The sequence below is a fragment of the Phyllostomus hastatus genome, unplaced genomic scaffold, assembly GCF_019186645.2.
Source record: "Phyllostomus hastatus isolate PE091 unplaced genomic scaffold, TTU_PhHast_1.1 phas_contig_58, whole genome shotgun sequence".
NCBI classification, from domain to species: Eukaryota; Metazoa; Chordata; class Mammalia; order Chiroptera; family Phyllostomidae; genus Phyllostomus; species Phyllostomus hastatus.
This window is the reverse complement of record NW_025333916.1, coordinates 23,556,134-23,568,290: the sequence shown is the minus strand read 5'-3', so window position 1 is coordinate 23,568,290 and position 12,157 is coordinate 23,556,134. Positions and strand designations below refer to the sequence as shown.

Sequence of the window (12,157 nt, the reverse complement as noted above, 5' to 3'; positions counted from 1 at the left end):
TATTTGCAGAAAAGATAAAGGGAAAATGCCACTGAAGTACAGAATGTAAACTACTCTGTGTATAGGGGGAAGCTATACGCATAAATGCAGGGTATAGCTGTGTATATATACACAGAGTACACACACAGAATATAATAGTAGTTACCTCTAGAAAGAGGAGTAGAATTAGGGGTGGGGAAGGAGCAACTCTGGTTTTCTGCTCTACACATTTATAAGGTTTTGTTTGTTTGGCTGCTGTTGGAAGGTGGTGATGGATGGACCCAGCTCACACAGCTAGACAAAATCTGATCTCAGCCGAATGGCTGCCTGGTGTGATATTTTCTCCCATGTTCCAACAAAAGAAGAGAAGAGGCACTTTCTGAATCAGGAATGATTAAACAGTGTTTGCTTCATTTGGCAGAACATACACTAAAAACTGGGACGATACGGAAAAGATTAACATGGCCCCTGAGCAAGGATGATACGCAAATTTGTGAAGCATTCCATGTTTTTAACAGTAAAATGACAACAAACTCAACTATCAACAACTGAATCCAAAACACACACACACACACACACACATACACTAAGCAAACAACTAGAACAGGAACAGAATCACAGAAATGGAGATCACATGGAGGTTGTCAGCAGGGAGGGGGAGGGGAGAGAGTGGGGGGAAAAGGTACAGGGAAATATAAACATAATTGGTAGACACAAAATAGACAGGAGGAGGCTAAGAATAATATAGGAAATGGAGAAGCCAAAGAACCTACATGTATGACCCATGGACATGAGCTAATGGGGCAGAATCCTAGTGGGGGAGGTGTGAGGCAGGGGGCAGAATAGGAAAAAGAATGGGACAACTGTAATAGCATAATCAATAAAATATACTTTAAAAAAGAATGAACACACAGAAGTAAGAATGAAGCATTTTTCTCTGGCTATGAAGGATACCACTGACCTAAAGAGCCACTACTGAGAGTGAGACCCACTTATCTTATGCCTGTAGAAAATTAATGCACCCACCATGACCTAGCATATAGATTACACTTTTAAAATCTTCTCTAATACTCTAGACCAGGGGTGTGAAACTCATTTTCACCAGGGGCCACATCAGCCTTGCGGTTGCTTTCAAAGGGTCAAGTATAATTTTAGGACTGTGTAAAGGTAGCTACTCCGTAACTGTGAAGTGAGAGCTCAGCGCTGCCCCCAGGTAGAAACAGGGTGCCGGGCTGGATAAAACAAGGTGCTGGGCCGGATTTGGCCCGCGGGCCTTGTGTTTGCCACCTGTGCTCTAACCACTATGCCGGACACCTGAAACTAATATCAAATAATATTGAATGTAAAAAAATCAGAGGAATGAAGTAGTATAAGAACAGAGTCAATAAAAAATACATACATATATGTAGAATAGAAAACTATCAGTAATGCCAAATGTACTTTTTGGTAAACATTATTAAAATTGGTAAAGCCCAAACAAGATTGAATAACAACTACAAGACAGAGAATACAAATTACCAAGACCAAAAATTTAAGATACCTTAAAGCCATAAAAAAGATAATAATACCCACTTCTTAGGAAGTTTAAGGGAACTCCGTGAAGCCCTATACATAAAGCACCTAGCATAGCAACCTGGCTTATAGAAGCCATTCATGTAGCCATTGACATGCTTTTATTGAGCACAGGCTGTGTGCTTTGGGAATCCTCAGGTGGGCTGGTGAGTGGGCATGAGTGTGGGTGGAGAGACGTGGTTCCTGCCTCCACAGAGCAGAGAGTCCAGGGAAGATAGGCAAATTTTAATGATTACATGTAACATATAATATTGCAGCAATGCCAATGTGCGACAAATAAGACCTGGACAAGGGGCTAAAATTGAATATCTGAAGAGGTTAACTGACATGGTGAGGAAGGACAGAGAGGGCTTCCCCTAAGGAAGAATGGTGAGATGCTCTCTGCAGACAAGCAGATGTCATTAACAGGTGAGGCTAACCAGTAAGCATGAGAGTGGGAAGAGGTCTTGCATTGGGAAGAGCACGGCCTGACAGAAGGTCAGTGTGGCTGACGCTGCAAAGTAAAATTGACTGGAGCGCTAGATAGAGCTGGAGAGACAAACAGGGCCAGACTTTGTGGAACCGTGCAGGTTACCCTAAGGCACAGGTGGCAAACACAAGGCCTGGGGGCCAAATCCGGCCCTCCACTTGGTTTTATCTGGCCTGGTACCTTGTTTCTACCCGGTGGCAGTGCAGAGCTCTTCCGTAACTGTTAAGAAGTAGTTACATGTATACAGTCCTAAAATGACATTCGGCCCTTTGAAGGCAACTGTGAGGCTGATGTGGCCCCCGGTGAAAATAAGTTTGACACCCCTGGCCTAAAGAGTTTAATCTTCATCCTAAGAGCAATGGGAAGCCTCTGAAGGGATCAAATAGGGGTGAGAGGACATAACCAGGCCAGAAAAGATCGCCCTCCACGCACCGAGTGAAGCATGCATGGAGTGCGGACGTGCTGATGCCAGCAGAGGGCTTGGGCTGCTGTACAGGGAAAACAATGGCTACAACCACTTCGAGTTCATAATCAAAATTGAACTGAATAACTCAACAATAACTGCAATCAACAATGGACTGATGAAGTAAATAGCAGTAAATAGAGATAATATGAATGGAGAATATTAATATTAACTTCATGTAATTATGATGTTATCTCCAGGATATTTGTTACCTCAAAAAAGCAAAGTAGAAAAATTGTGTGTATTTGCTGCTATCTAAAAGATAAACATTTTTAAAATGGAAGGCGAAGTAAGCCAAGGGCGAGGAGGGAGGGAAGAGTTATTTATAGGAACAGCCAGGGAACAGGGTGGAAGAGAAGGGGATAGAGACTGAAGGTCTTTGAATGCAATCATTTTGTAGATTTGCCTGGGAAACCACATAGTTTACATAGTTACAAAGCAAAATTAAGTATAAAAAATCAATATTCATAAAAACTGAAAATGAAACAAAACAAATAAACCTAATTAGGTGTTGAGTTAGTGGCATTATCATAAAAAAAGGAGTTAATTGAAGTGACTCTAAAATTGCATCCCTTGGGATATATGTGATAAAGAAAATTGCAGCAAAAAATTTCTAAACTGCTTTCAGTTACCCTATTGCTACCAGTAGCATTTTTATTGTTATTCTGAGATGTTTATGCATGGCTTGTGGGATAAAATTAAAGTGAGCATTTTGGTCTTTGGCAACTGGGAATTTTGTTCTCTGGTGTGATACATTTGAGGAACAAAAGTAATCATAAACTACTTTTAGTAACTCTATTGTTTGTAAAAATGTTGTATTTTTACCTGGGACTCCTGTAAGTACAATATGTGTATAATTGTTGGATACAGAAAACAAGAAATTATCTGCTCTTCTCTTCTATCACCGTGGTTGTCTTGCAGAACCGGAAATCTTGGCATGAGACTAAGGAAACACTGTTGTAGGCTTAAAGGTTAAGCAAAACCCCTGTAGTCCTCATCCTGTGTCGGCAATAGTGAACTCATAATTGTATTTCATCTTGAAAAACAATTATTTCCTATTCCTGTCCACTGAAAATATCTAGAAACAATGACCAAGAGAGTAACAAATCACTTCTGATATCCAGATTATGGTCTCTAAACACCATGTCCCACTTCAGGAGCCAGGGTTGGAGAAGTGGCTAATTCCAGGTTCTGAGGCCAGATGTGTACAAGGTGAGCCAGCAACATCTGATGATACCACTGGCCAAAGACAGAAAAATTAAAATAACATGAACATGACTTCCTGTTGTATTTTTAATAATATAATATAGTAATCACCTTTAGAGGATATTAAGGAATTAATTCATTATTTTGAAAATTAGTAAATAAGGAGAAAAAATCATGTATTTACTCTTTCTTTCGTGCATAAACTATATACCTTAGGCTAACCAAGTGACAGGGAGATATTTCTCCTAACAGATATGTTCAGGTGTCAGATGAAGGAAGAATAATAAAATTAGAAAATTATTACTTTCCAACCCTTAATTAAATAATAAATCTAGGTAATGATCATCAATGGCTGAGAAGAGCTCAGAATGAGTTCAACCAGGGTCTTCATGTGCCTCCTGATGGAAGAAAATGATATCATCTAAGAAGCAAATTTACCAAAAATGAAAAAAATCAAACCTGTATCTGAACAAGACTATAGATCCAACTATCATTACACAGAAAATTCAGGAGATGGAAGAACATGTTATATAATACAACAAAGGTACAATGAGCAAAATTCAGAATTTGAGAAATTCTGAAGAACAAATGTTTTTACTATTCATCAAAAAGTTGCAAGCAAAGCCCTGGCTGGCATAGCTCAGTGGACTGAGTGCAGGCTGCGAACCAAAGCATTGCAGGTTCGATTCCTAGTCAGGGCACATGCCTGGGTTGCAGGCCATGTCCCCAGTGGGGGCCACGTCCCCAGTGGGGGCCATGTGAGAGGCAACCACACATTGATGTTTCTCTCTCTCTTTCTTCCTCCCTTCCCCTCTCTAAAAATAAATAAATAAAAAATCTTTTTAAAAAAGTTGCAAGCAAAATAAAAATCAGATGGAACCCATAGATTAAAAGAGATTTAAGACATATTAATCATCTAAAACAGATGGACCTCATTTGAATGTTGATTTCAACAAGCAAATGGTAAGGAATCACTTGGTGGTGGATGATGGGTGCCTGAGAGAACAGTATAATTCTTTCTACTTTATCATTCTCTCTACTTTTATGTGTGCCTGAAACTTTCCATAGTAAAATGCTAAGTAATAATTAACAGCAACAAAAACAACTAAGTTCCAGTGAGTGCTCATTACATGCCAGGCGCTGTGCTAAGCACGGCACAGGCGTACACTGTCCACCTGTCGGTGAGGTGGGCGCCTGTCTCCTCCACACTGATGCGGAAACCAAGGCATGCGGGGCAGGCCAAAGTGAGTGTGTAATTGTGAGCATGAGAGACACAGAGTTCATTCTCACATTGTTAGTTATTAGTTGCTGTATTATTTTTCCCATGAGCAACTGTAAGCCTACTTTTGCGCGACTCTGTTAGTTTTCCCCTTCCTGCTCCTAGAACTGTATTTTTTCTTCCTCAGATTGGGATGGGAGTACTCCTTTTCTCGCTTTTAGTATCACTTAATATTCCCTTCTTGTTTCAGAGGTGTTGGCATTTGAACCCAACTTGATGTCACCTGCACCTGTTGTGACACTGCTTTTAATCCATCGGCTAGGACACTGGGACAAATATGTCTGCTCCTCAGCCCCGCTTTGAGTGCTTACTCTATTCCTCTCACTGCACAAAGTACTTATATTCATGACCATATTTTGCCATGTATAATGTGCACTTTTGTGCCCACATTTCTGAGGGAAAAATTAGGATGCACATTGCATGAGTAGGACTAGGTACTTAAGAAAAAACAGCTTTGCTTGTTTCTGATCACTGAAAAGCCCGTGTTACACAAAGTGCAAAAGCATCTCAGTGGACTTGAAAATTCCTTTATAATATAAAAAACAAGTATCTAAATATAAATAAATGAATGAACGAATGAATGAATGAATGAATTAAAAAATTAAAACAAAGATTTTTTCCCTGAAAGTTTGGGTCAAAAATGTAGGTGCGCATTATATGCAGCAAAACACGGTATGTCATTTACTCCCTTCTTACACAGTTACAAAGTTATTATTCTTCCCAGCACATAGATAAAGAGACTGAAGGTCAAGAAGGGTAAGTCGCCAGTCCAGAGTTACAAGGCTGTGCAGTAGCAGTCAGCGGCTCTAGTTTGTGTTCTCCCGTAATGCCTCTTTTTTCAACACGTGTGTGACGAGTTAGGTGGTTCATGGTCATGGCATTTATTGCACTTCCCCACCCAGTAAGAGAGCTCTGTGGTCGTTTTCATTCAACCTTCCCTTACGGCCTGGAGAACAAATCAGTTGGGTGCTAGTATGTCCTTAACACCTCTCTAACCACTGCTGGTCTCCATTTGTAACCTAGAGAGTACACCTGGGGTCCGAGTCGGGCACAAATAGCAGTGGTGTATAGCAGGATGTGCTCAATCTTAAGGATCCTTTCTATTTACAAGTGATATCGGTGTTTCCATTTATACAGTAACAAAGAATGTCACTTAAAAATAAAATTAAGTAAAAGAACTAGAGCTAAAGGAAACTGTTACATAAATAAAAGTGATGGCGCCCTGACTGGGTGGTGCGTCCTCCTGCAAAGCGAAAGGTTGCTGGCTCGATTCCAGGTCGGGCATGTGCCTGGGTGGCAGGCCTGGTCCGCTGGTTGGGGAGTGTGTCAGAAGCAACCATGAGAGGAAACTGATGTTTCTCTCCCTCCCTCTCACTCCCTTCCCTTCTCTCTGAAAATAAATAAATATTTAATTAAAAATAAATAAAAGTGATGGTGGTCCAGAGAAATGGAGGATAATCACTGGGCGACACTGGGCTCTGATGGCTGACTTTCGGAAACCAGTGTTCCTCACCGTACCTTCTCCCCCAGGCGGGGACTTTGGTGCTGGCCCCATCTCTCTAACAGCAACCGAATGCCTTCTCTTGACCAAGACAGAATCTGTTACTTCCCTTGGAAACTCCGTGTCACTGTTCACTGGTGAATGCACCTCACCAGTGAGCCTGGCCCGATACCGAGCGCTGCAGGCCAGATGGTTATCTTTATTCCCCACTGATCAGACTCGCATGCATGCAGGATGGGGCCACAGCCTTTGGCTGCCCATATGTCTTCCATGCCAGGGTTTCAGGGAAGAGCTAGGGGCTAAAAATACATCACCAATGAGCCAGGGCTGTTAATACCTAAGGCAACAACCTATTTTGGAAATCTTAGCATATCCAGGTGATTTTTTAAGACTAACCTTCATTCCAGTATTAAAACTGTATTAACTGCTCTGATTTCCCTCCATTCCTCTTTCCTAAGCCTCTAACCAACCCCCCCCCACCCCCCCACCAGTCCTTTCTGATGGTGCCATGTTTGCACATTTTGTTCCTGCCTTTCCACCACCATCCCTTTTCTGGGACGGAAGCCATATTCAGTATGTTTGTGAGAAATGGTTGTAGATGGGCTGCCTTAAACACTTTTATGAGTTCTTCAAACATAGACAAAGGCAATAAAAATTCCCAATGCTTCATATATTTCAAAAGACATCATTGTCACATGAAATAATTTTGCTTGTGTGTTCCCTGAGGAACTGAAAAGTACATGACAGTCACTGTAATCTTGCTGGGTAGAGGCAGTATCTTCTCTTTATTCTTTGCTAAGTCTGATACTGTCTCTTCAGCATATTATTAAGAAAATAAATCCGCATGTAGGCTAATGCATCTGTATTCCTCTCATTTCCTATGAATACTACAAAGCCAGTACTTTTTCATCACTGGGTCTTGTGGAGTAGGGTCCAAAGCCTAAACAATAGGTTTAGGTTTTGCATTTTTTAAATGTGTTCTTTAAATGAAGTTGATTAGTATTGCTAAGTACTGTATGTCTTCTTAATTCCACAAAGCCAAAGTAAAAGCAGGTTCTGTCTTCCTGGGCGGGCTGCCCTGAACTTGATGCCGGCTAGGCTGGCATAGCTCCTGAGAACCTGGCTTCATCGCAGGCGACAAGGCAGAGGCCTGACTTGCGCCCCTCGGACGAGGGAAACATCCCCATTCTGCAAGTGGAAACCCATCCCGTGCTCCTGCACAAGCCGGGTCGGGGCTGGAGCGGTCAGTGGGTATGTGAGGATGTAGGCTGGAGTGTTTTCACCACTGCAGCCCCGGCCTCAGGGTTCCCCAACCCTTTGACTGTCGGCCCTGCCCTGACCATTGTCCGCACACCTCGTCCCTCCAGCTTCCGGGCCCGAGTGAGATGATTTGCTGCAGATGACATCAGCCCTGGGCCAACGGCTGGAAGAGAGGAGGCAGCCACCGCGTGAGGATGTGCCGGGTGGTCCTTTCCTCCTCCTCTTCCTCCTCCTCCCCGGCTCCTTGCCTAGTCTCCATATAAAAGCGGCACCACCCCGCCCGTTCTCACTCCCCACTCCTCTCCTCCGCGCGCTCTAGGAGAGGGCGGAGGGGGAGGCGGCGCGCAGCGCCGGGAGGAGGGGGGACGCAGGGGGCGGAGCAGAGACAGCACCTTCGGAGATAATCCTTTCTCCTGCGGCAGAAGAGAGGAGCGGCTGGAGCGGGACACCTCGCTGAGGCTTAGCGAGCCGGCAGGATGGCGACCGTGGTCGTGGAAGCCGCGGAGCCTGAGCTGTCCGGCAGCATCGCCAACCCAGCGGCGTCAACTTCGCCCAGCTTGTCGCATCGCTTCCTCGACAGCAAGTTCTACCTGCTGGTGGTCGTCGGCGAGATAGTGACCGAGGAGCACCTGCGACGCGCCATAGGCAACATCGAGCTCGGTAAGAGGCCCTGCGCCCCCAGGGGACGCACTCCGGCAGACGCACCAACGCGACCCCACCCAGGGCGCAACAGCCACCTTTTTCTGCAGGCTCGCCCCACACCCACCCCTCCCCACCACCTCCCATACACGGTATGGGCTGTTTTCTGAGGTGATTTCATAGAAAAATGGGAATTTGACTGAGATCCGCATTAGGAGAGTCTATCCTAACCTTGAAGGATCTGTCACCAGGCTGGCTCTGCAGATCCGAGCTAGCCACCAATCTCTCCCGCTGAATGAAATGCAGGTGTCAGAGGAGTAGAAGCCACAATAAAGCCGCAGTCGCAGGAAGCAAAAAGGGAGGGGGTGTCTTATGCAGCCGCTGCTTTCAGCCCCCTCCTCACCCCCACGAAATAATAGACACCCCTCCTCCCCATCAGACCCGAGGCTGAAGCACCATGTGCCAAGGCCCGCGTGGGAATCATCCTCACCACCTCAGCCATTTCAGCCCTTGAGAAATGCCTTTCCTGGTTTGAACCTTCGGATCTTTTCTTTCCTGGGAATGACTAGGCTAGTCCTAGGGCCACGCCCGTACCCCCCTCCCCCCTCCCCCGGGACGCAGATGGAGAGCCGCCTGCACTTGGTTCCCGGACCGTGCCTGCCTCGCTACCGCCCCTGGGACCTTGGTTACAGCTTTGAGAAAGGACAATGGGACCCCAAGTTGTGGGGTGGGGCTTCTTCTTTTAAAAGTCTCAGCTTCGGGAGTGATGGGTTCCCGGGGGCGGGGGGCGGGTGGTCAGATAGAGGGTGGATGGGCAGGGCCCGCGCCTCTGCCCGTGCGCGCACTGAGAGCGCGCTCTGCAGAGGCCGAATAGCGGTTCGCCCGGGACCCTGGGCGGGGCCGGGAGGGTCGCGCCCGAGCAGCCTCGGGTCAGAGGATCGACCCGCCCCAGCCCCACCAGGGCTGCGGCAGTGCCTCCACCTGCCTCCGCACTGCGGCGCCCCCACTGGGCGCACCCCGCCTGGGCCTCGGGCTTGGGGGTGCTGCGTGCCCCCTCCTCTTCCTCAGCTCAGCTTCGTTGCGCTCGAAGTCACCGTTTGGACAGCCCTGGTCTCTGCCTTTCCCTTCACCCTCGCTGTCCCAGACCACCCCTCGCCCCCGACAGAGGTGTCCAGGTCCCCCTGCAGCCCCAGCCCGCGGCTCTCCTGGGGTGGTGCTGAAGCCTTTCTGCCAGGAGACACCCGCGGGTGGGCGTGGTGCAGTCCGCAGTGCGGTCTCTACGGCGGCCCGAGGCGGACAAAGGGCGTTCACGCAGCCTTCGTTTCCCCCTCGTCCCCCGCCCACCAAAAAGGACTAAAGGAAAACCTTATTTTAGATGAGAAAGTAAACGCTTGTCACTCATTTGCCTCTGCATTCGCAAACGGCAGCTTGTCCCCAGAACAAAAGGCTGCAGGGTGTGGACTGGAGTTGCAGACCTGGTTCTTTTGTTTAACTTTGAAGCACAGATTTTCCCCTTTAAGCTAAGCTAAATAATAATAATAATAATAATAATAATAATAATAATAATAATAATAATGTGGGCAGTGTGAAGACTATTTTATTCAGGAGAAAAATCAAGAATAAAAGATTTCGATAGTGAAATGCCTTACTAGAGCATCTCAGTAACACTTATTTTCAAACTATAGGCCTTTAACTTAATCTGTCCTAATTTATTGTATTTGCACATATTCTCCTTGGAAAATTTCACAAGTACTGACTTTAGGTGTGGCTTGATATGAATCAATGACTTTGGCTTTATTTTTTTTTTTGTCAGCACCATTGGCAGGGAATAACAATACATTAGGAGGTGCTTTTCTATCTATAACATTTTTATAACCACCACGGTGTGGTACCATGAGAGGGGCTTTCAGCCCCATTTTAGAGATGAGGGCCTAGGGAGGCAGGAAAGATGAGGAGACCAGCTCAAGGTCACAGCACTTATAAGTGACAGAAACACCGCCCCTGCAGCATCACTGGTGTGTCGGCCCTGTCGTTATGTTAGTGCAGAGCAGGCTAATATCAGAGCAGCAATATTGCTGCTAATATCAAGCAGCAATTTTCAGAGCTTGTCTTTGTACAGTCATCTACTTGTGGGCTGCACCCCTTGCTGCGAGGTGGTTCAGAAATCACCTTCCCACTGTCATTATCTTCCTGCTTTGTTACCCTGCGGGTCGTGCTTCCAGTACCCCCATTCCTCAAGGGGTTCCTTCAAGCTTCCGTCTGAGGATAAACAGATGCGTTCAAGGACTAGCGTGAGGAGCTCTCTGTCCTTACTCTTTTTTACATTGCTAGCACTTAGTGATAAAGTTCAGATTTGTCTTCCTGACATTTTTTAAATTTTTAAGCATTTTAATAAAGTAGTAGATAGAGAGGAAAAGGCAAGAATCATAGATGAGGAACTCAGTAAATTTTCACAAAAGGAACACACCCATGTTCCCCAGAACTAGACCCTGATACTACTGGAATCCCAGAAGCCCCCTCGCGTTCCCTTTCTAATCACCATGCCTTCCTAGTTTTCATTCCCTAATTTGCATCAGGTTTTTGCATGAAACTGAAATGGCTGTATCGATCCCATTAAGAATCAACCAAGTGAGTGAACAGAGCCACTTCCTTACACTCAGTAACAGATGCTGCTTTTCCTCTGGAGATTGCTCTCTAGAGTCCTGGGGTCTCGGATGCAGCTAAAGCTGCAGAGCCTTCCAGTGCTAAGTGGTCCCACAGCTTTCCAGACTGTGCGATGACTTAGCAACACGGCAGGCTGGCTCTGTTTCCCCATTCCTGACGCGCTGCTGCCGCCTCTGCCTTCAGGTCCCAGCAGGGCCTCCTCCAGAGGTCACTCTGGTACCTCCGCTGTGGCTGCTGGCGCCTGTGGGCCACACTGAGTGAAGCAAGATGGAGATGCTCCAGGGGCTCGGGCTCTGATTGTGTGCTGCAGGCCGGGAAAGCAGTTCTGCATCTGTTACTCTTACTTCCTAACCTGCCCTCCTACCTCAGCTGATGATGCTCTGTGGGTTTGGAGACCCTGGTGACTTGGGTTTTTGCCATCCAATTATTTAGGAAGCCTAGAAAATCAATCTGTAGGAAGATGGTGGTAATGCAGTAAATCACCAAGCCTGAAACATCCCAATATAGATGCTTTGGAAATGCTTCTTGAAACCAAGCAAGAGAAAATGAGTGCATTTCCTCAACTTCAAAAAGCGAAATGTAGGGTTTAGTCATTTCTTTTTAAGTTTGAAACAAGAGTCTTTCCTCAGACTGGTGTAGATTTATTTAGTTAGTTATGCAGGACTTTATGCCAAACCAGTGTCATTACCACCAACTCCTGGTCCTTGGAACCTCCTTTGCCCCCTTCCTGATACCCCCCCGCCAATGTGGACATCACAGCCACCCATTATGAGCAGAGCCCCCACTCGCCAGTTTGTTTTAGGATGTGGACTACATGGACCCATGCCTTGCAAACCGAGTCCTAGAACTTTGTGAGGGGAATTTTCATTGCTTCATTTTATTGTGTTAAAGGGATACTAAGTGTCCATGTTAGGCTTTCAATTACTGTTAAAGAGTACAACTTTCCTCTAGGTAACATTGGGAATCAGCAAGATTTGTTCATAGAAAGATACATGTGTATCACAACTACTGCCCTGGATTTTTAGATGTAAGTTTAGCTGAATATATTGTAACTTTCTGTGGTCACTTTATTGAATATTTGCAGTCTAAGATGGCTAAGAGAATTAAGAACCCAGGAAAGTTTGG

General features: G+C 45.6%; 1 protein-coding gene and 1 non-coding gene across 2 annotated transcripts in view; both read left to right on the top strand.

Moving 5' to 3' along the window:
* Positions 1-382: 382 nt before the first annotated feature.
* LOC123825078 lies at positions 383-492 on the top strand. Its single transcript, XR_006786844.1, has one exon. It is a non-coding gene; the product is annotated as a U6 spliceosomal RNA (small nuclear RNA).
* A 7,638-nt stretch (positions 493-8,130) lies between these two features.
* MAP1B (microtubule associated protein 1B) overlaps positions 8,131-12,157 on the top strand; it is a 93,896-nt gene continuing 89,869 nt past the window's right edge. Inside the window, exon 1 of the mRNA XM_045847741.1 lies at positions 8,131-8,389. Coding sequence (XP_045703697.1) covers positions 8,206-8,389 — 184 coding nt within the window. The 5' untranslated portion in view covers positions 8,131-8,205. The remainder of the gene's footprint in view (positions 8,390-12,157) is intronic.